Below are 23,666 nucleotides of genomic sequence, written 5' to 3'. Positions count from 1 at the left end.
TGAGATTGGGCGTCATTAATTTGAGCACCTACTACATGCCAAGCCCAGTGCTGGGTAACTTATTCCTTTTATCGCAATCTGCCTGAAGGTGAAAAATCATCACCCCAGGATATAGATTAGGAAATAAGGCTCCAAAGAAGTTCCAGGGCTTGCCCGAAGTTACAAAGTCAGTATTGGGTAAACTGGCCAAGTCTTGGTGAGTTACAGAATGTCCTGCCTACCCCTACTGAACATTTTCACCCTGCCCCTCTAGGAAAAAGTAGACTCCAAGTGTCTTCCTGACAGGCAAAGTTAAGTCGCTTCCCAGGAGAGGGTAAGGCCAGACCTTGGGGAGAACTTCCGGCTCAAAATTCATACGGGGTACAAAAACACTGGAGAGGCGTGGAGCACCAGGCCCTCCTCCCGACCTGATAGCAGGGGTGACCCTCAGGCAGCAGAGGGCACCTGTGGGCTACAGAGAACAGGAGAGGCCCAGGCATCCCTGTAGACTTCAAAGCCTAGACATCAAAGCAGCCAGGTGGAACACAGGATCAGGGAACTGGCATCTGACCACTGGCAAGCGGTTGGAGGTCCCACCCTTTCTGTTAACACAGGCCTGAGGTCTTCTAAATGATCTAGGGAGGGCTCAAATCACAGGGCCTGGCCCCTCCACTGCACTGGAGTCTGATGACACTCACCTCAACCCCCAAACTCCCTGCAGAACATGCTGCCCCAACCTAAGCTCTGAGGCCCACAGCGCTGTGGTCTGAGACCCAAGGACCTCTCCCCCTCCTGTCACAACTGGAGAGTGTCAGACCCCCAGGCCATAGGTTGGACCCAGGGGGCCTTAGGCTGAAGGTCTTACAATAGAACCCCACTCTCTGACCCTTGACCCCGGGCCTCTGGCCAGACCTGCTCCTTCTTTTAGAGCAGTGAAAGGTAGCCAAATAGCCTGCAGTGAATGGCCTAATGAACACACAATAAGGACAGGTGGATGGATGAAAAGTGAACTAATGAATGGATGCAAGGATAATGAACACACCAGGGACAGGAGGGGGTGTGTTCCGAGCTACACATCGGGAATGAGGGGATATCTAAAGGAGCAAAGTCCAGGTGATCAATAATAAAATTAACAAAATGAACTGTAGAATAGAGGGACCGAGGGCGGCGCCTGTGCCCTGAGCAAGTGGGAAGCAGGCACAGTGATGAGCCGGCTGAGTCTGTGGGACCGTTTATTGGGGCTGTGTCCAGCCACGCCGCAGCGCCAGCCTGGGCCGGAGCCCAGCGTCCCCAGGAGGCGCAAGGAGTGGGGGAGGGGAGAAAGCGCGGGAGGATCCGCCACCCCTGGGCTCCGCCCCGTCTTGTCTTGGTCCCTGCCGTGGTGCCGTGCTCAGGTGAGCGAAGTGTCGTCATCACTGCCCTCGCCGCCCGCGCTGCCCATGCGCTCCTCCCGGCTCTCTGCCACCGCACTCTCGTCGATGTTCTCCAGCGAGTCCGCGTGCTGCACAGACAGCTCCGACAGCGCCAGGCTCGGCAACGGGCTCTGCTCTGGGTGTAGCCACGGCTTGTAGTGCGGTTGATGCTTCTGCTTCCACTCAGGGTATTTGACGCACGCCTTGTACATCTTCTTCATGGCCTGCGGAGCCGCCGCACCGCCGAGTAAGGGGTGAGCGGGGAGCGGACTATGTCTTCACCACATCCCCTCCCGCGCCCTCCAGCGGCTCAGTCCGCATCTCCCAGGATCCTGACTCTTGATCCAGTTTTCATAACTCCGCCCCTCAGCCCTAGCTCCCCCCCCTGACTCCACCCCCTCATCCTGGAACCCTCTCCCCCGAACTCCACACCCGCAAAGTCCCAAGGCCACTCACCTTGGGAGCCAGGAACTGAGAAGATTTATTCACCACCCACTTGGGTAAGGAGCCTATGAGGGCAGGAATGGGTAGTGAGGAGAAAAGGGAAGCAGCAACCTCAGGGAACCAGCCCCCCACAAACACACATACCAGCCCCCTCACTCCAGCCTGGGGCTTCCAGGGAGGACACGCTCTTCTCCTTAGGGAGGGGGCGCTGTGAGGCAAGCCCTATAAGACTTCATCATCTTCACCCCCTCTTTCTACCTCAGACCATGGTCCTCAGGCTCATCTCTCTTAACCCCCCACCTCCACCACCCCCTGCCTCTGCCTGCTGCTGAGCCCAAGGGCTACACAAAAGAAAACCACAGGGTCCTAGGTGACCACAGGCAACACCTGGGTTGAAATCCTGGCCAGTCGAGCTCTCACCTGCTGCCTCCCCTCTACTCACACTGACCTCCCTTTTCTCATACCCAGTCCCTCTACCTTGAACGGCCCTGGTGCTCATCCTCTGCTCTGCCTGTCCTTCCAAGCCCCCTGGCCCAGGAAGCCTAGCTGCTACATAGACCTCTTGGCTAAGCACTCCAGCCTGGCCTGACCTAGAATCCACAGCCCAGCTCTACACCCTGTCTGATTCCCAAGTGTCTGCTCTGCCTCTGACACACAATAAACTCACTCAGTGAGGTGCTGGGGAGCTCTGGGCCTGGGCCCGTGGGCCCTCAGTGGTGCTGGGGGCATACCCAGGCAAAGATGCTCAAGGCTTACCCCTCCTCTAGTCATTCATCCATTCCTTCACTCACTCCACATTCACTCAGTGATACCCACCCTGGACCAGCCCTGGGGACCGAGAGAGGAACTCACTGTCTGGGGGGCCCCAACAGTATGCCAAGTACTCTGTTAGAGGGGGATGGGTCCACAGGGCAGGGAGCCAGCGACTCCTCTGGGTATCAGGGATAGAGGTGGTGAAGCAGCCCTGGAGGGATGAGTAAGGGCAGAGAGGTGTTTCTAGGCTGAGGGAAAGGGCTGCTTAGATAGGCAGGAAGGTGTAAGCTATGAGGAGGGACTGGGAAACCCGGGGAGGGGGCTTGGACTTTACTCTGAGGGCAATGGAAAGTCACAAAAGGACTTTAGCAGAAGAGAGTCAAGGAAATAAGTCCTTTGGAAAAATCCCTCTGGTAGCTGTATGGACAGACAAGGTCACTGAGTATGGAAAGAAATGACAGATTCAGGAGCTATTTAGGAGGTAAAATCAATAATAATTAGTGACTAGACTTGGGAGCTGAGAAGAGGGGACCCCAGACAACCACCAGGTTTTTGGCATGAGTGACTAGAGGGAAGAGACTTAGGAGAAGGGGCAAGTTAGGAGGGGAGACAGTAAGTTCAGCATTGGACACAGGGAGCCTCAGGTCCTAAGAGACACCCTGAGGGACATGTCCAAGAGGCCAATGGCCACAGGGATCTGGATCTCAGCAAAGAGAGACATGTGGTCAACCTAGCCACAGAAGCCTGGGGAGTAGCTGAGCCGCCCCAAGGGAAAAAGGACTGGGGCCTAGGAAACCCAGACCTCCAGGATAGAAGCCAACAAGACAGAGTGGGAGCAGCCAGTGAGCAGGGAGCAAGTCAGAGCATGGGGGAGTGGGAGTCCAGGAAGACAGCTATAAGCTTCGTCATGGAGCAGTGGCTATACCACCTTGGCCCTTGCTTTTCAAACAACTGTAAAGTCTCAAACTTTGGTTCAAAGAATGCTGTGGGCGCAGATGCCCCAAAATACAAAACACCTCCTAACAGAGGCCCTTCTGGATCCCAGTAGATCAAGTAGATCAAGCCCCATGCCCTGCGGTATAAGGAAGGATCCCATGATGGGCTTCCAGGGCCAAGCCCTCACCTTTGGGGTCCACCTGAGCCAGGTAGGTGATGACGCAGCTCTTGGGCCCCGTGCTCTGGATGAGATAGCCCGTCTGGATGGACACAGCTCGGACCAAGTCTTTCCGAGGTGGGTATTTCTGGGAATGGAAGGCACAGGGAGGTGAGACTCAAGGTGTGGGAAAAGAAGGTGTCTTTGTAAGTACACTTCACACACACAGAGTTGGTTCACATCCCCTGGCATCCACTCCAGGCCAGGCCTGATACTGGGGTGAGGAAAAAGGGAGGAGTCAGGAGTCATCCTTGCCCCTCTTAAGCTTCCCCTGTTCCCCTCCAGAAAGACCCAAGTCTGGGGTCAGGGTTCATGAGCAAACACATGGGCACGCATGAGCGTGCGCACACACGCACACACGCACACACACACACACCCTTGCCCAAGCCAGCTGCACCTGCCTGTCCTGCCTACCATGGAGACCCAGACTCAGGGAGGGTCAGAGGACCCTACCTCTCACCTCTTGCTCCCCCTTTCCCAGCCAGTCCATCCCACCCACTTGTCCACAGTGATGGCCCACACCGCCCTCTCATCTGCTTGAAAGCCCCAGCAGGAAGACAGGAACCATTATTCTCACTGTATAGGAAGGAAACAGGGACAGAAGGCTTCATGCCTGGCCTGAAGTCACAGAAAAGTCCTGGTAGCAGCCAGGGTCCTCTCCCTGGGCTAGGCCTGCTGGCCCAGCCCTACCTGGTACCTTCCCCTGCCCACCCAGCAGGGAAGGCAGGTTGACTCACAGGATGTTTGACTGAGTAGTTCATAATGATGTAATCAGTACCCATGGGAAGCCAGGAGCGGAGGGTGATGACATCACGATTCTTCAGGGGCTTTGGGCACCTCCCTGTAGAGGACAAGGGACAGTTCAGCCAGACCACTGGCCTGCCTGACTGAAAGGGTGTGGCAAAGCCCAGAGACATAGGGATGCCTGGTTAACTGCCAGCTCCCCCTGGTCCAAACATGTACCCCCCCCACCACCACCAGACCTAGTTTCTGGAACTAGCAAAGAGACAGAACAGAACCCTTTCCCCTCCTGTATCCAGCCATCCCTGCTCCTCACAACCTCACACAGCCCTTACCTTGCTGGCCTGATCTGTTTGTACATGTGAATGTGAGTGTATGAGAAAACAATGGTATTACTGTGAGTGTGTCCATGAAATGTGTGACTGTGAGTAGGTGGCATGTGGCTGTGGGTTTTGTACATGACTGTGCATGTGTGTTTGTGTGGAATGTGTATACTTGAACATGGGAGTACATATGTGTTTGTGAGTGCACATGTATGTGTGCTCAAGTGTCTGGGAGTGGATAGGGATTCAGGGAGGGCAGCCCTACATCTCTGCACTCAGGTCTCTGAGCAGCCTGGCCATGGGAGTGACCCCAAGGATGGAAGGTGGGAGGAGGAAGCTGGGCTGGAGGCCTGGATGGAGGTGGAGGGGGCTGGGATCGGCGTACTCGCGTCTGCTCACAAGAATAATAGCCCACGTCAGCGTTGACTGTCAAGCGGGCAATGTCAAAAGTTTCAATGACATTGCTGTCCCACTTCTTTCGGTATTCAATGTCATGTAGGACGTCGTAGAGCGTCTCTGCTGGCACATCACGGCACTCCATCCGGCACTGCAGACAGACACATGGGTTGTCAGGGTCACACAGGGCTCAAAGTCCTGGTTAGGGGATGGGAGGGCAGACAGGCAAGGAGGGAGGAGGAGAAGGAGGACAAGGAGGAACAGTGACCTCTGAAGCCAGCATGGGCTCACCTCTTGCCATGAGCCCTGTCCAGCTCTCTCAGAAGCCACCTGTGCCAGGAAAAAGCCCCTGCATCCAGAGACTATCTCCCCCATCTCAGCCCCCACCAAACCTCCCCATTCATCCCAGTCTCCTCTAGGAAGTCTTCCTGAATTACCCAGCCAACTTTCTGGACTGCCATACACTGAATCTCTTTATCTGTGCCCTCCAGGTCCCTGAACTTCATGCGCAGAGGTTCAGTCGATTCAGTACAGAGCCTGGTATGAATACATGTTAAATGAAATGAAAGCATGAATGAACAAACAAATGCCTAAATGGATGATGTCTTTCCTCCATGGTACTTATCACCTGGTACTTATCACCATTTGCCCTTTTTTTCTTTTTTCCGCCATCCAACAAACATCTTTGTTTTTTGTTTGGTTTGGTTTTGGGTTTTGTTTTGTTTTGTTTTTGGCCACGCCATGCAGCATGTGGGATCTTAGTTCACCGATCAGGGATCTAACCCATGCCCCCTTCAGTGGAAGCACAGGAGTCCTAACCACTGGACTGCAGGGAATTCCCCCAACAAACATCTTTGGATTTATTATTTATCAGCCTTGTTCTCAAAGAGCTTTCCATCTAGGGGAGAAATGAGCCGAGGACACTTTTTGTTTTTTATTTAACCCCCACAATAACTCTACCAGACAAGAAATCCAAAGAGGAACTTAAGGCTCAGACAGGTTAAGGAACTTGCCCACGGTCACTCAGCTGGTAAGTAGCAAAGCTGGGATTTAACCTAGATCACGTGTCTGGAAAGCAAATAAAAACAGAACCAGGTTTTACTAGATTTACACTCAGCAAGATGAAACTCAGTCCATATCCTTGTTCTGTGATTTTTTTTTCACCCGAAAGCCCAAACCCCAGGATCAAGTTCCCCTCAGCAAATGGACAAGTTCTATTGTGTAGTTTAAAAAGGTTTCCCAGGGGGCTTCCCTGGTGGCGCAGTGGTTGAGAATCTGCCTGCCGATGCAGGGGACACGGGTTCGAGCCCCAGTCTGGGACGATCCCACATGCCGCGGAGCGACTAGGCCCGTGAGCCCCAACTACTGAGCCTGCGCGTCTGGAGCCTGTGCTCCGCAACAAGAGAGGCCGCGATAGTGAGAGGCCCGCGCACCGCGATGAAGAGTGGCCCCCGCTTGCCGCAACTGGAGAAAGCCCTCGCACAGAAACAAAGACCCAACTCAGCCATAAATAAATAAATAAATAAATATTAAAAAAAAAGTTTCCCAGAACTGGGTGTTCAGACGGTGCCAAGGGAACCACACATTACTTTCTACTAAAAGGTAAATACATGCAACCATATGAGGGAGGGGTCACATCACCTTCCCCCTAATCTTGGGTTAGGCCCTGGCACCACTAATGGTGATGAGAGGACACAGGAAGGACACTACCCATTGGGTATTCTAGGCACAAGTGAACTCCTCAAGCCCTGGATATGCTTCACTCAACAGAAAATACAATGGACAGAGGAACAAGTTAAGTGTCACCATAAGAATACAAGACAAAGCCAGATGGTGAGACATTCTGCAGGGCTACTAGTCCAGTCTCTTCTACAGGTCAGTGTCATAAGGAAGGAACTAGGCTAGACTAAGACTTATAGGACAAATAACCAGATAGAAAGTGTGGTCCTGGATTACATACTGGTTTGGACACAACAGCTATAAGGACATATTTGGGACAATAGGAGAAATATGAATATGATCTGAGTGTTAGTTAGATGTGCTGAAAATTTACTGAAACAAAATGGTGGAGATTGCTGCCTGAAGAAAAGCAAGTTACAAAATGGAATGCATGATATAATCTCATTTTGGGGGAAAAAATATATGCACAGAAAAGGCCTGGGAAGCACAATCACTAAGGTGTTAACAGTGGCAATCTATAAATGATGAGCATATAATAGCTTTATTTTCTTTTTGCTGTCTGTATTTCTAATTTTCTAAAATATATAGTACTGCTTCTGCAATAATGAAAAAAAATTAAATAAAAATGTTTCCCAGGGGCTTCCTTGGTGGCGCAGTGGTTAAGAATCCGCCTGCCAATGCAGGGGACACGGGTTCGAGCCCTGGTCCGGGAAGATCCCACATGCCGTGGAGCAGCTAAGCCCGTGTGCCACAACTACTGAGCCTGTGCTCTAGAGCCCGCGAGCCAAAACTACTGAGCCCACGTACCACAACTACTGAAGCCCGCGCGCCTAGAGCCGGTGCTCCGCAACAAGAGAAGCCACTGCAGTGAGAAGCCTGCGCAACACAGCAAGGAGTGGCCCCCGCTCGCCACAACTAGAGAAATACCGCGCGCAGCAACAAAGACCCAGCGCAGCAAAAAAAAAAAAGTTTCCCAGAGATACTGAGAGGTGTGCTCACCACAAGCACTATCCTAAGGGCTTTCTACACATTACCACATTTTATTCCTACAGCAACACTCTGAGGGACTAGCCCCATTTTAGTTAAGAAAACCAAAGTTCAAGGACAGCTCCAGCCTGCAAAAACTCATTGTGTGTCATCCTCCCTCCCTGCCCTCTGCTTTTCTGCTCCACCAGGTGATATGACTAGATCCAGTCATTTAATCAGCTTCAGCTCTGTGCAGAGCACAGAAGAGTCAGAGATGAATCTGAGGCCTGTCCTTCAGAGGTTTCCAGTTGAGAGAGGAGATCAACTTGGAAATGGGGAGGTGCCCAAACTGCCCAATGGGGCACAGAGGAGGTGGTCAGCTGTGTGCGGTGAGGCATGTGGGGAATCAGTCTTCATGGAGAAGCTCAGCATGGAAGGTAGGCATCTAGCAAGTGGCCCTGGCAGAGAGAACAGTGTGGCCTGTAGGGAAGCTGAATGAGTTCCATCTGCTCCAGTGCCCATGGTGTGCTGCAGCCTAATACTCAAAGGTCCTGCTTCCAGGTCTTCTTGGAGAAATGCATAATTCCAGGGCTAAGTCGGAGTAAGTATAAGATGTACCTGGAACATCTCACTGTGCCAGAAAGTAAGGACAACGTACTTACAGAATGATAGGGACCTTGCCCAGCAGACACAGGAGCCAGTGTGAAGGGCTCCTGCTGGTTCCATGACCAACTCATCAGGGTTTGCCAGTTTAGCACTGGAAGTCCGTATCCCGGGAAATCCCTCAGTCCCAGGCAAACAGGACAGCTGGTCCCCTACCATGGGCTAAAGCTGGGCCAACTCATGTATTAAAATAAATAATGATAGTAACAGATTATATTCCACTGAATAAAATAGGAAACCAAAGTATACACAGGTATGAATAAATAAATAAATTTAATGTTTAATGAGGAATAGGGTATTTATATAGTTTCAAAGTACCTTCCCATCAAATCAGTAACTTCACATTGCCTGGCAGATACCACCTTAATCAAGTGATCAAAGTGAACATCATTAGTGATAGGACAAGTTACAACTGGATGTTTCCTGATAGGATGCAATGAAAAGAATACAGGTACCACTTATGTGATATTTCTGCCAAAGATGCATGATCTAAATCTAATCATAAGGAATATCAGACAAACCCAAAATGAGGGACTTTTACAAAATATCTGGCCTCTAAGTGTCAGGGTCATGAAAGTCAAGGAAAGACTCAGGAACTATATCAGACTGAGAGAGACTAATGAAACATGAGTAAAATGAATAAATGAGTGATTGAACAAAGTGATGAGAAGGATGGGATGGAGAAGACGGCAGAGGCCAGATCTGGCATCATCAGGAGCATACAGACAAACTTCCACTGTGCAGCGACACTGAGGTCTGGGTGTTGCACCTGACATTCAACACACACACTCACTCTTCACCCCCTGGTGAGCTGTGCTGCAAAACAGAAAGCTGAGGCTCAGGAGAGGAAGCAACCTGTCCAAATCATAAGGCAAGAAAGCAGCAGAACTTCAAAACCGGATCTTCCAATACTCTTAACCATGAAGGAGCACTCAAGTGTGGCTTCTGAGGAAACCAGAACTTCTCTAAATCCAAGTATGGAAGCTGGTTTGGCTTTGCAAGTCCTCCAACGTGTTATTCCAGACAGTGACTGTATGAAGGAGTAGTGACAACAGAATTATGCTTTGTAGGTTAGGATCCAACCTGGGGATTCCTCTTCCCTCAGGCCAGCCTTGGTGCTCCCAGGGCAAGCTGCACCCACGGCTGGGTGCACACTGAGAAAGGCCTACACTGCCTAGACTGCCTCTTCTCCCTCTGGACTTCTGTGGCTTCAGGACCAGGGGCCTCCCTCTGAGACAGCAGGCAGTGGGAGGAGCACGCAGAGCCACAAGACAGACCAGGCACTGAGTTGAGCATAAACTCTGCGTAACATTTTATCTTTAAGATAAAGAAGGAAACTTCAAAAGGTCCCCAAGCTCAGGGCAGGCTCTTGGGGAGGAAGGTCAGCTGTGGGGCCTGCTGGGAAGGGGAGAACTCAGGCTGTGGAGGCAGCGCTGCAGGTGAGGAAACCAAGGCGGTCCAGGTGGCCAGTCTGGCTTTGGGCCCAGCTCTTTCCACAGCCCCCAGGAGGCTGCGCGCATGAGCCAAGAGGGGTAAATTACATCCAGCATTGTTCCTGTGCGCAGCTGCAGCCGCCACATGGGCAAGGTAATTCTAAGAGGCTTCTGGAGGGACGAGTAGGGGTAGAGGTGAGTCACTGGAGAGCACCTGGTGGGCGGGGCTGTGACCAGAATCCACAGCCATTGGGCCCTGTGCAAGTCACTCACTTTGGCTGGCCGCTTGGGCGCTCCTCCTGGAAACCAGAACTGAATGGGAGGCAGTGCCGGGGTTGCTCAGCCAAGGAGCAGGCCATGCTTGGCTGCAAAGCCCTTAAGGCCTGGTTTACAGCAGGAAGTCTCACATGCAGCCATTTTACAGCTGAGAAAACTGAGGCCCAGAGGGAGCAGGTGACACCAGAGAAATTAGACTGTGTACCCCCTACACTCCACTCTCTCCAAACCCCATGAGGTAGAGAACTGGGATTGCCCAGAACCCCATAGAGCCATGGTTGGAAGGGAATGGACAAGCAAGGAAGGCCATCAGGGGTGACTCCTGCAGGCTTTGAGTCTGGCAATCCCAGGTTCCAATTCCAGTTCCTCCCCTTAGGCACAAGATTTAACTCACCTGAGTCTTTGTTTCCTCATGTGAAAAATGGGGATAATAAAAGTACCTATCTCGGGGCTTCCCTGGTGGCGCAGTGGTTAAGAATCTGCCTACCAATTCAGGGTACACGGGTTCAAGCCCTGGTCCAGGAAGATCCCACATGCCGCGGAGCAACTAAGCCCATGCGCCACAACTACTGAGCCCGTGTGCTACAACTACTGAAGCCCGTGTGCCTAGAGCCCTGCTCCACAACAAGAGAAGCCACCGCAGTGAGAAGCCCGCGTACCACAACGAAGAGTAGCCCCTGCTCACCACAACTAGAGAAAGCCTGCGCGCAGCAATGAAGGCCCAATGCAGCCAAAAATAAATAAATAAATTAAAAATTTAAAAAAGTACCTATCTCATGGGGACGTTGTGATTAAATTAAATGAGATAATGTATGCAATATGCCTGGCACATAGATACCCCCAAAACAGTAGCTGTTATTACTTAAGCAGGCTTCCACAAGCAGCCACGCACCCTTCCACAGGGCTAGGACCAGGTTGTGTTTGCATGTGCCTCCTTACATTCTGGGCCCCAGGCGCCTCTCTTGCCTCACCTGGCCCTGCCCTTCCATCCATCCATTCACTACTGCCCGGAGTCGGCTGTGTGCAAGGGCTGCAACTGGGCAGCAGGGAACTGAGAAGTGAACCAGACTTGGGCCCTGCCCTAAAGAGGGCCCATCAAGTGCGCAGTGGGAGAGATGGGGACATAAAATCTCACTAGAGAATGAGCTGGGTTTGGGGGGGGGCATGGGAACTGTGGGATCAGAGGGCAACTGAACCTAAAAGAAGTTGAATTGCTGAAAGGGGAGAGAGGGCATTTCAGGCAGAGAGACTGGGGGGTGCAAAAGCCTGGAGGCTTAAATAAATAAGTACAGAGCAGGGTCAGTGCCCTAGCGGTGTCTCACTCTACCCTCCTCCTCTCTCCCACCCCTTGCCCCGTGCTTCTTTGGGAGATGCCTTCCCAGTGCTCAGTATTAGAGAAAGAGGAATCTCCACAAGAAGAGGGAAGTGGTAGGGGAAGGGGCTGAAGTATCTCCCAGGACCCAGGGAGATGGCTGACCTGAGACAGGAAAAGAAGTCAGGTCATGTCCATGGGGCTGTGGTGTGGCTTTGAGGGCCAATGGCCAGGGCAGTAACAAGCAAACTGAGACACGGACAGATGGATCCAAGTCTGGCCCACATGCCAAGACCTTAACACAGCAGGTCTCCAATATCCTTGCCCGTGGGATACATGGGGCACATGGATTATCCCAAAGTCCTAGGGACCCAGGAGATGATCTCTTCCACCTCTACTCTTCAGGTCACCACTGGGGAAACTGAGGCCCAGAGAAGGGTAAGGGGTCCATCTGGGCTCTGAAACATGCCTCAGGCTGTGCTGACTTCTCACCACATTGCATTTTAGCAGTTTTGTTAAAGGAATAACTATTAAGCAAATCACCCTTTCCCAAAAGAACCGTATTTAAAACAGAGAAAGCACTCCTGACCAGGGTGGAGCACTAGCTATCAAATCAATCATAGCCCCAAACAATAGCTACCACCTCAATAACCATTACCATGTGCTCCAAATCACTAATTCATCATCCCACAAAGGAGACAGCAGCACCTGGACCACGGACCCCCAGCGGCTGAAGTTTAGGTCAAACCACCTCTGCCAGCTGTCAAGGGCGCCAAGCTGCATCCTGTGCAAATATTGTCTCTTACCCCCCCAACACCCTGATGGATATCATCACCCCCATTTTACAGATGCAGAAAGTGAGGCCCAGAGAGGTAAAATGATTAACCAAGGCCACAAAGCTAACAGAGGTGGAGCGAACCAGAGCCTGGGTGTGCCTGACCCCAAAGTGTCAGGACTTTCTGCTCCCTTCATCAAGGGGCAGGACTGGCCCAGCTTAAACAAACACGCTGGCAACTGGAGACTGCCTTAGTTAATTGATGGTTATTATTTTCTTTTAATTTTTAATTTATTTTATTTTTGGCTGCGTTGGGTCTTCGTTGCTGCGCGCGGGCTTCCTCTAGTTGAGGCGAGAGGGGGCTACTCTTTGTTGTGGTGCACAGGCTTCTCACTGCAGTGGCCTCTCTTGTTGCGGAGCACAGGCTCTAGGCGTGCAGGCTTCAGCAGTTGTGGCACGAGGGCTCAGTAGTTGTGGCTCGCGGGCTCTAGAGCACAGGCTCAGTAGTTGTGGCACACGGGCTTAGCTGCTCTGTGGCATGTGGGATCTTCCTGGACGAGGGCTTGAACCCGTGTCCCCTGCATTGGCAGGCAAATTCTTAACCACTGCGCCACCAGGGAAGCCGTAATTGATGGTTATTACGCAGAGCTCACTGGATTCAGAAAGGCTTGCTGACCAGGCAGGCGAAGCTCAGAGATTCTTCCTCTGAACAAAATTCCCGACTCTATCCTCAGCCCTCCCTGGGCTTAAAGGCAAGGCTGTGCTTTTCCAAAGCTCAGCACTGGAGCTCTGCACCAGTCTCCTCTGAGAAGTCTCCTCTGAGAAGACTTGGGCCATCGCATTGCCCCACAAGCTCACACTCGCAGCAATTCCAGGCTGTCTGGTCAGATAGGCCTCTGTCCTGCCGCTTCCTGCCTGTGTGGCCTTGGCTTGGGCAAAGGACTTCAGTTCTGAATCCCAATATCTTCATCTGTCAAACAGGGATAATCCTCCCCTCGGAGTAGAGCTGTGAGGATTAAATGAGACTTGTACATAAAGCCCCCAGCAGCAGCTGCCCTTCTCCAGCCCTAGGCCCCGGCAATTTTCCCTGACTTCTCAGGCCCTGCCGAGGGGAGCACTTTCCTGCTAACACCAAAGGGCAGGATATAAAGGGGCAAGGAACAAAGTTTAAAACAACAAAAATGCCCCAGATCCTGCCACAGGGTGGATGGACAGGGAGGGGGTGTGTGGCCCTCTTATACCAGGGCCCTGCACAAGTCCACAGGCTCCACCCTCACAACCCACAACCAGGCACTGCCCTCACCATGTCAGTCCAGGTGTTAAAAGATACAGACTCTGACCCAGGGCACACAGCACATGAAAGGCTCAGCTCCAGCGGCCCCTCTGCCCTGTTTGCTCCAAGTCCTCCTCCCAGGGCTGCGCACCACCTGCTTGCTGGCTTCAGGGCCCTCCACTGCCCCTCCTAAAGGCCCCACACGGCCATCATCTAGCCAAGCTGCTAGAGCACCTGCCCTTGCCTCTGGGTTTCTGGGGTCCCCAGAATGGAGACCCTTAAGACCTTCCCCCCATGTCCCCGCCAAATCTCAAGAGCAGCTCATGGGCACTGACACAGGGCATCAGGGGAAGCAGAGGTGGGGGTGTGTAGGAGGAGAGAGATCTAATAAGTCCTGCTTTCCCAGGACCTCCCCTTGCTGGTTCTTTGCTATTTTGCCCTCAAACTTCAGCCTGGCTGTGTCCTGACCAGGCCGCCTACCGTGTCCCTAACTTCTGCAGGTTGGTCTGGGGCCTCCTCCTCCACCCCACCGCCTCCCTTCATCAGCACACACTGCGATGCATCGATTCATCCTGGCCCCTTGCTTGTCTTGGCATCCCCAGTGCCTGGCATGGTCTAGTAAAGAAATGCTGCCTGAATGGAAGGAGGGACAGGTGAGCCAGCAAAGAGGCCATACCCGTGTGAGCTTCTCTGACTTTTAGAGTGCTGCAGCCATGCCTGGTGGCCCTCAGTGCTTTGTGGAGGTCAGAAGGAAGGGTCGTTGTGAAAACCTCCTGGACGCTTGTAAAACTCTCTGTGGCACTTGAGGCTGATTACTACTTCTGCCATCATCCTCATAAAATGGAGTGTAAGGGGCAGGGGCAGAGACAGGTGAAGGGAGATTCTGGGACTTTCTGTAAGATCTTTAATAATTCTGATAAAGAAAAGTAAATTCAATCTGTCCTGAAGTATCAATTTACATTTAGTAAATAGCAAAAGTATATAAAATAACCACTGCTTGTGAGCATATGGTAAAACTGTTACCCAGTTAGTGACAGCAAAAACTGGTTGCACTATTCTGAAAAGTAATTTGGCAAATATTTTTAAAATCATAAAAATGTATCTTTCAACTCAGGTCCTGGAACTCCAGGACCAGAAATTTATACTCAGGAAAAAAATACAAAATAAGAAAAAAAGTTCTGTTACAATATTCATGACTGTATTATTGCATTTGTAATTAGCAAAATATACTGGGGGACAACCTGGAACACCACCACCAACAGGGCCTGGTTGAGTTAAGAATGATACCTCACCTTGAAGATCACTGCCCAGCTACTGAGGACTGTGGTCTCCCTCAGGGCAGGGGCAGGGGCCCCTCAGAACCCAGAAGAGGCCTGGCAGGGAGCAGCTGCCGGAAATGTTCCTGAATTAATGATTCTGTAGCAATATGAGAAATTTCCACAGATGCAATGTTAAATGAACAAAAGAGGACACAAACTTGCATCTGTGCCATGGTCTCAACTGTACATAAATTACCTACACCCTTGAATGAGAGCTGGAAGGAACCAGGGAGAAGTTTAACTCAGGAATTGAGGCTCTGGGGGATTAATTTATCATTTTTGGATTCTCGTTACTGTTGGTACAACAGAGTTTATATAAGATAAAGAAACCATACTTTTTTTTTTCTAGGTTAAGTGTGTTGTCCAGAATCCCGAGGTCCTTGTGCCCTGGACCTGGGAGCCTGGACTCTGCTGAGATGGGCCTGAGGCTGCCCAGGCTGATGCTGAATTGCCTGGAAATGCTCTGTGTGGTGTAGCCATGCTGAGAGTAAAGCCTGAGGGGGCTCAGCGTCCTTCCACCCTCAGCTGGGACACAGGCATGAAAATCCTGGGGGCTCACGGCAGGGACAGAAGGAAGCAGGGGGACGCAGGTACAGGGAGGGGCACACCTAAGCAGAGTCCTACAGGATGAATAGAATAGCAGATGGCACCCAGACTTAAGGAGGGGAAAGAGGCTCTGGGCAGAGGTGCTGGAGGGGAATGGAAATGGCCTGGACCGGCTGGGGGAAGGAGAAGGCTCATGCAGTTCCACGAGGTAACCCCAGTGAACAAGGATGGACGCAGGAGGAAATGGAGCTGTCCCCTGGGTACCTCAGACTGTTCATTCATTCATCCATTCAGCAAACGTTAAGAGCGTGCCAGCTCTGTGCCAGGCTCTGCACTAGGGCCTTGCAAATTCTCCTAATTCCATCCTCTCAACTACCCGTGAGGAGGGAAGATTACGCCCATTTGTAAATGGTGGCTGAGAAAAGTGAAGGGAAGAACCATCCTGGAACCCAGTGTCAACCCGAAGTCCACCCCTGAAGCTGTTCCCTAAGAACAAGGCTCTGCTCTGTCAAGGACTCAAGGAATCCCAGGTGGGCCAGCACTTGGCCAGATGAGGACTATCCCTGGAGGGTCCACGCTAGGGGCTGGGGCTGCTGGGGCAGCTCTGCCTGGAGTAAGGGGCACTGGAAGGACACAGAGAGCAGGTTTGGTGTGGGCCCGTCACAGGCTCTCCTTCCCCCACCTTCAGCCTCAGAGTTCTCACCTGTAAAATGACTAGACAGCCTCTTCTGAAGGGAAGGGGATCTGGCACCAGATAACCTCAACCCATCTTCTCTCCTAAAGTGCGGCCCTCCTGAGACCGGTGGTAGGCGGAGGTACTGCCATGTCTCCCCTAGACACAGCTCCCAGAGTCTGCTCAGGCAGACCAAGCTAGGTCCCTCTGCTGCTCTCCACGCAGGGCTGAGTGACTCATCCTTACTGTGCCTCCATCCCCTTCCCCTCCCCCTACCTAGTCTCCAGCAGCCTCCCTGGACCCCCACCCCCACCCCCACCCCCCAGGCCTCTGCAGCTGAGGAACATCCTGCTCTGATCTCTTGGAAGCTGACCTCCTGGTCTGGAGCTCCCACCACTCTGCTCCAGCCCTGGCGGAGGTGGGGAGCCAGACAGAGGAGGGAGAAAGAGCAGAGCGTGGGTGGGCCTGCAAGAAAAGAAAAGGTGTCGGGGAGATCAGTGAGACAAGACAGGGGCCATGGCTGACACAGAGACAAGCAGACAAAGACAAACTGGATAAACACTTCCCAGGACTTCAGGCACTAACAGTGGCCTCAGGCCCCCAAAGCTCTCTAGCAAGCTCCAGACTGCATTTTCAACAGCCTCCTGGGCATCACCCCCTGGACAGCCCATAGGCTCACCCTCACCATATCCACTACTGTTGGATTATCCAACCCCAATGCCCACTCCCCTCTGCTCCCTGCCTGTGCCTGGAACCTGGGATTCTGCTTGGCCATGACCTTCCCAACAGCTCCTCTTCGCCAGACCCAGGCAGTCCTCACCATCCTTGCTTGGACTGGTGCAGCCACAGCCTCGTCACTGGTCCCCTGGCTCCCAGGCCGATCTGCCACCTGGGGCCAGGGAGCTTTCTAAAACCCAGTGCTGGGAATTCCCTGGCAGTCCAGTGGTTAGGACTCTGAGCTTTCACTCCTGCCGGCCCAGGTTCGATCCCTGGTCAAGGAACTAAGATCCCACAAGCTGTGTGGTGCAACCAAATAAAATACAATAAGAAAATAAATAAAAAATAAAACCCAGTGATGATGGTATTGCCCAGCTTGAAAGCCTCTGCTGCCTCTGCCTTCAAGATCAAATCCTAACCAAAACGTCCTCCCAACTCTGGCTCTGCCTCCTCTCCTTCCTCACCCTTAGTCCGCACCCACCAAGACCTTCTCAGCCTGCCACCTGACTCCTGATGGGCCCCACAGGTCCCACCCAGACGCCACTGCCCCCCACCACGCTGTCAGCCACGTCTCCCTCGACCTGAGTCCTCACGAAGGGCTGTCACCATCTCCATCAGTCACCCCACTAGGCCTTAAGAGCAGGGCCCAGGTCTGATCCATCTCCAGGTCCCCAGCACCAGCACAGTGGCTGGCAGAGTGGGTGGGAGACACGAGAAGAGGTTTGTTGAACGAATAAATAACCAGGACAGATTAAAAAAAAGGAGGAAACAGGACAAGTAGAGACGTAAAGGCAGAGGCAGTAACCATTAGAGACAGGGATAGAAAACACACCCCAAGGGGAGACTCTGAGACCCAGAGACAGGCCCAGAGGCAAAGACAGGAGGCTGCAGGGAAGCAGGGAGGGGAAAACCGAGGCAGAGCCAGAGCTGAGCTGGGGGGCGGAAGCCACTGGGAGACAGCTGAGGAGACATAATTGGATCAGAGACAACTCTGCTGCAGTGAGGGGGTGTGACTCACACACACAAAGTAATGCCAGACACAGAAACACACACAGAGTCTCACACTCAGAGGCACATACACCCAACCTTAGGCACGTGTACACACACACACACACACACACACACACAAACACATTCAATATGGATTTAATGACCTTTGTCAGGTGCCCTGCCCCTGAGGGGCTCACAATCTACCCAACTAAGGACCAGATCACACACACAGGCACATACAATCCAGCTCCACACACAGAAGGCCCAAACATAGAAGGCCAGACAATTCCCATCACATCATCCTGCCCTCATAACACACAACAACCATCTGGTATCTTATTTAGTTATTTGCTTCTATTTTGCTTGTCTCCCCCTCAGGATGTAAACTCATGACAACAGGGTCTGATCTGTCTGGTTTGCCACTAAATTCCTGGATATACTTGGGATACAGTATGTGAACAATAAATATGTGTTGAATGAATGAATGTTGGCGACACACAAGGGAACTCCATCCCCTCTGGCTGTCAGGTCTCTGCCTTAAGACTCATCACTTCCCTGGTCTAGTACAAGGTCCCAGGCAATCTAGAAGGGTCCAAAAACAAGGAGGAGGCATCAAGGAGATGGTAGAGGGATTTCTCAGGAAACCAAGGTTAGATGCAGGTTGTGACAGGGAACTCAAAGGATGAGATTACATGGCCCAGACAATGCAGAGGAGACCAAAGGCAGTATTTACCTGTACTTCCCATTGCGTGGTGGAGGGGAAGGGGAGGGAGGTAAACTTGCAGGCATTGTTCAACTGCCCCAAGACATAAGAATTCTAGACAGAGGTCAGAGGTAGCAAGTAGCTGCCTTCAGGGAGCCAGGCTGAGAGGCAGGGAGGCAATTATTATGCTAAAGCCCCAGAGAACAGCTCCAGCTGCCCAGTGCCACCTGCCCAGCCTCTCTTTAATGACAGGTGACAGGAGTCTGTATTTGGTGTGGGACCCACCACTAAGTTATGGACCTGATACTTTCTTCCACTGCCTATGTTTCTACAGCTCCAGGGGTCCCGGAGCATTGAGGCCAGACCAAGCATGCCTGAAGTGAGGCACAGGGAGGGACAGAGACACCTCGAGCCCAATGCATGGTCTAAGCACCTTTCCTCTCACCTGTTGCTGGGGGGGGGAGGGTGGATGCTCACCTGCCCAGGTCAGGGGTAAAGGTAAGGGGGCAGGGTGGGAATAGAGTTTTAATTCCCATCTATCTCGGTGGCCGCTGGCCCCTCACGAACAGACTGGAGCGGCCCACCTAAGGTCCCAGATCCCTAAAGAGCACCACGCCTCCGGGGTCATGGCACCCGCAGCCCTGGCTCCAGGTGGCCCAGCCAGGCATGGAGACACAGGGGAAGAAAGAAAACCCATCTGTCTCCAGGACTGCCTCCTTTCTCTCATCTCCTGAAACTTTAAAGACTCTCGGCTGGAAACTGAGCTGGGGCTCGTTAAAGTTTAAAAGCCAGAGCCTGGGGAGCTGGTCATGGAGGAACAGAGCCAGCCTGGGGGCTGAGGGCTCTTCTAGCCCCAGCGTGGATGGACACTGACTGAAAGCACCCATCCCACCAGTTCCTTGCCCCCAGGGGGCTGCACATCCATACTATCTTACATACCAGCCTGCACAAGACTTATGCTGTAACCACCATGTCCCATCCCTTATGCCTCCTAAATCTTTCTGGATGCAATCCCTTGCTCCATTCCCCACAGTCCCTGCTTTAGTGCAGGCCTTGGCATGTCTGTCCAGACAAATACAGCAGCATCTTCCTCCTACCACCTACCTTGTCTAAAACCCTCCCTTGGTACCCTAGAACCTCCAGGACCCAAATCCTAGAGCCTTGGTCTAGCTGTCTAATCACCTCCAGCCCCCTGAGTTCCAAGCCCCACAATGAACCACCTGCAGCTCTCCTAATGCACTGCCCTGTTTCCTGCCTCTGGGTCTTTACACAGCTGTTCCTCTGTAGGAAATGCTCCCAATGCTGTCAAACTTGTACTCCTCATTCTCTACCCAATTCCAAACAGATCACCTGAGAATTCCTCCTCTGTGAAGCCTTCTCTGGCCCCCAAGGCTGATTCAGAGGCCTGCTCTGGGTCTCTGCAGCTCCTGTGATAAGTGTCTGTCCCAGCATCCAACTGGGAGCTCCTTGAGGGCAGGGTTCGTTTGATTTCCTTCTTTGTCCCCAACCTGAATGAAGTGCCCAAAGACAGGCAGGGCAGCACTACTATTCACATGTGACAGATGAGGAAGCTAAAGCCTAGGCAGGGGCAGCAATCTGCCCAAGGTCACATGCCCAGGACTCTGGACCCTGTGCTCTCCCCCTATGGCCTCAGGCCAACCCAGGCATCTCCAGAAAGACTTCCCTAAAGCCTCCAGCCACCTCTGACCTTTCCTTTCTCTGATTTCCCCCACCTGAAGGTCCAGACCCTGACTCCCTGGGGCATGCTCTCTGGGAGCCTGTCCCCTGAGGACAGCTCTGGACTACTTCCTCCAGCTGCCCTCACACCAAGTCAGAGCTATAGCCATCCAGGACAGGGGTCTCAGGGCCTCAGCCTGGATTCAGGAGCCCCATCTAGGGACCTCTCAGATGGCACAGACTGTCATGGCCTTAGCTCTCCGTCCTTACTCTGTGTCCAGCAATGCAGAAGCCTTTACCATGGCCTAAGGCCAGGACAGCCTCTACAAACCACCTGCCCAGCAACTTCCTGTAGAGACAGGGAAACTGAGCCCCAGAGGCGACAGAGGCCCAGCCTGAACCTGAACTCACTGAATCCAAACCCCTAAAACCCAATTAACTCCTGCCTCTGCCACCACAGATACGAAGACTGACTCGTAAAGGTGAAGTGACCCCCCAAGGTCACACAGTAAGGACTGGGCTCTTGCTCAGCTGGGACCACTCCAGGGTGCCCTCCCACAATGGCACAGTACAGGGAGACCGAAGGCAGAAGACAGGGGTAGGTTCTGAGCCACAGGGTCCAGGAGACGGAAGGGCCCAATGATGCTAATAAGCAGGCCCAAGGGAGTGAAGAGATCTTGGCCTTGGAGTCTCAAGGACCTGGGCTCTGATCCTGCCTCGGCTACCTTCTAGCTGTTTGACTGCACAAGTGAATTCTTGCCCTGAACCTCAGCTTTCACATCTGTTCAATGGAGTTCATAAGACTTATGCCACAGGACAGTTGTGAAGACTCAGTGGGACAACATGAAGAAAACACCTGGCCCTGCGACTGTCCCCACCTTCCCCATGACCCTTTTGAGTCCCATGGACCATTAAGAGTGAGAAGGGCCCTTGGAGATCCCTGAGATGATCCCAAATTTTACAGGGGGAGAGAATGAGGTGCTGAGAGGGGACAGGCCGGAGCACTGGCTTAAGAGCTTGGAACTCAGGGGGCCTGTGGTGTGGAAGCAGGTGGACAGTGAGACAGGTCAGGGAGGGGTCACTGAAGCTTTCTCCAAAGGGGAAGAGGAGGAGTCGTAGGACAGGAAGTCAGAGGAGATAGGTCCCCACCACCCAGCTTCCTGTGGCAAGAGGAACCTCAGGTTCTCAGCTGCACTCCCCCAGGAGACCTCGCACCCCTGCTTCAACCGTCAAGCCCCTCAAGGCCCCTACCCACCGGGCCCACTCCTGCCTCTGTGGTCTGCCTGTGGACACCTGCCTCATGCAGTGGGCAGGGGGTCACCTGGAATTGTCAGTCTTCTCTCCACCAAGGTCTGGACACCTCTGAGGACAGGGGCCAGGTCTCCTCTACCTCTCAGGTGGCTAGGTACACAGCAGCATCAGAGAGCCCGAGCACATGAGCATCCAGGGCAGGGCTGGGCAGGCCGTGTCATCTCCTGCTTTCTGTCCCCTGTGCCTCATCCCTCTCCATGGGCCCCAGCCCAGGCGTTGAGTTTAGAGGCCCTTGGAGCCAGGAGAGCCCCATGGCACAGATGGAGACATAACCCAGAGAGGGCAGGGATGTGCCCACAGTCACAAACACAGCAAAAGAATACCATAGCCAGGACTGGACCTCAGCCTCTTCCCCAGCTGGCCCTGCTTGAATAAATGACAGACCCCCTGGTTTCCCATTTCTCTACTGCTACAGGAGCTGTGGGGAAGCCTGGCCTGGGCATTGAGAGACCTGTATTCAGGTTCCAAACTGCCCTCTGCCTTGGACCCAGGATCCATGTTCAGCGTCTGCCTTTGGGACGAAGCCTGACCTCTCAGGAGGTGGTATCTGTCTCCTCTCCAGTGCCCGGAGCACAGTGCAGGCTTGGGACCAGACCAGGCCGGAGGCCAGGAGGGAGGGAAAGGGAAGAGGTGGCCTCCAGCAGCCCTGTCCCTTTGTCCTGGCTCCAAATGCTGGGCCAGAGCCACAGTGTCTTCCAGGAACCTCTGGACACAGGAGCAGGGAGAAGATAAGTCTGGGGGAAAGGGAGTGAGGAAGAGGAAATCAATCAGGTAGGCAGATAGGTGGACCTGCTCCCCCAACCTGGGATCATGCACACAGGGCATGTACAGGAGGCAGCTGGCTTCTCCAGCTCAGAGGGCAGGCCCAGAACAGGCTGTGGGGAGGGGGGAGCTCAACAAATACCTGTGGTTGAGTCGCAGCCTCCCGGAGTGACCCAATCATCCCTGGGGACTCTGGCTTCAGACCTGCTGTGTGACCTTGACAAGCCACTCCCCTTTCTGGGCCTCAGCTTTCTCATTTATCAAACAAAAATGGGATGATGAAAACACCACGTCCTTCAAAGAGTTATTGATGGGGTCAAATGCCAGAATGTTGACTAAGATGTGAGCCCAAGATGAGAGAGGCAGGGACTCTGGAGCCAGGCTGGCCTGGGTTCCACTCCTGCCTCAGCTGATATGACCTTAGGCAAGTGACATCACCTCTCTCAGCCTCAGTTTCTTTGTTTGTAGCATGGAGACAAGCCTACTGCTGCCCAGGACTGGCCTGAGGGTAAATTAGACCACGAAGAGAAACGCTTGGCTCAGAGCAGGGGCTCTTACCAGAAATGGATTCTTGGAATCTTGGGGATGGGGAGCTCAGAGACCTCTGCCTGTCCCCCACAGCTCCATCTGGCTGTGCTGAGGGGATCAGAGATCTCGGGATGCCCGTAACCAAGGCCCCAGCCTCCTCCTTAGGCCCCAGCTCTGCTCACCTCCTGGCCCCAGTCCCCCTCCACTGTGGCGAGCACAACAGAGAGAACTAGGCCGGTAGGCTAAAGGTCCGGGTGCCAAGTCTGGCTCTGCTGGGACTTGGCTGTGTGAGCCTGGGCTGGCCCCTGTTCCTCTCGGGACCTCGGTGTCCATACTTGCACCCCAGTGAAGGGTGAGTATGAAACTGGGGTTGTAAAGGCACCTCCAACCTCTGCTCAGTCTGAGAGGGAAGGAAGGTCAGCTGTATGCCCTGACCACAAGCCCACAATACCCCCGTTTTTCCAAGTCCCCTCCACTCCCAAGGAAGAACACCTGACAAATCTGATCTGGCCACAAGTGGTCCGTTGTGGCACTCCGGACCCCGGACCTGCCAATTCCAGTCCTGGACTAGGCTGGGTTTATTCATTAACCAAGCCAGATGGAGGAGGCAGCTCCGCCCTGTTGACACAGAGGGTGGGAGTACTGGTCTCAGTTCAGACTTTCCCCTTCTCTTCCTTCTGGAGAGCCAGCTCGGTGGGGAAATTACACTTCCCCACCCCACTGCACAGCCCAGCCTTGAGCCTTTCCTAGGTCACAGTCAGGAAAACAACCTTGTTCTCACAAAAACTTTGCTCACGTTTTATTCAGTTTGTTCCTTCGTTCCTTCCTTCCTTCCATCCTTCATTCAACCAACATCCCTGC

General features: G+C 53.0%; 1 protein-coding gene across 3 annotated transcripts in view; it reads right to left on the bottom strand.

The window, feature by feature from the left end:
* Positions 1 to 1,189: 1,189 nt before the first annotated feature.
* Positions 1,190 to 23,666, bottom strand: part of STARD10 (StAR related lipid transfer domain containing 10) — a 34,736-nt gene continuing 12,259 nt past the window's right edge. For all 3 annotated transcript variants that reach the window (XM_068556003.1, XM_068556005.1, XM_068556004.1), the window contains exons 3-7: positions 5,205 to 5,352; positions 4,479 to 4,582; positions 3,712 to 3,829; positions 1,848 to 1,900; positions 1,190 to 1,615 (exon numbers count right to left, since the gene is read on the bottom strand). In XM_068556003.1, coding sequence (XP_068412104.1) covers positions 1,370 to 1,615; positions 1,848 to 1,900; positions 3,712 to 3,829; positions 4,479 to 4,582; positions 5,205 to 5,352 — 669 coding nt within the window. In that variant the 3' untranslated portion in view covers positions 1,190 to 1,369. The remainder of the gene's footprint in view (positions 1,616 to 1,847; positions 1,901 to 3,711; positions 3,830 to 4,478; positions 4,583 to 5,204; positions 5,353 to 23,666) is intronic.

The sequence above is a fragment of the Eschrichtius robustus genome, chromosome 11 (genome assembly GCF_028021215.1).
Source record: "Eschrichtius robustus isolate mEscRob2 chromosome 11, mEscRob2.pri, whole genome shotgun sequence".
NCBI classification, from domain to species: Eukaryota; Metazoa; Chordata; class Mammalia; order Artiodactyla; family Eschrichtiidae; genus Eschrichtius; species Eschrichtius robustus.
The sequence above is the reverse complement of the archived record's forward strand: the minus strand, read 5'-3'. Positions and strand labels throughout refer to the sequence as shown.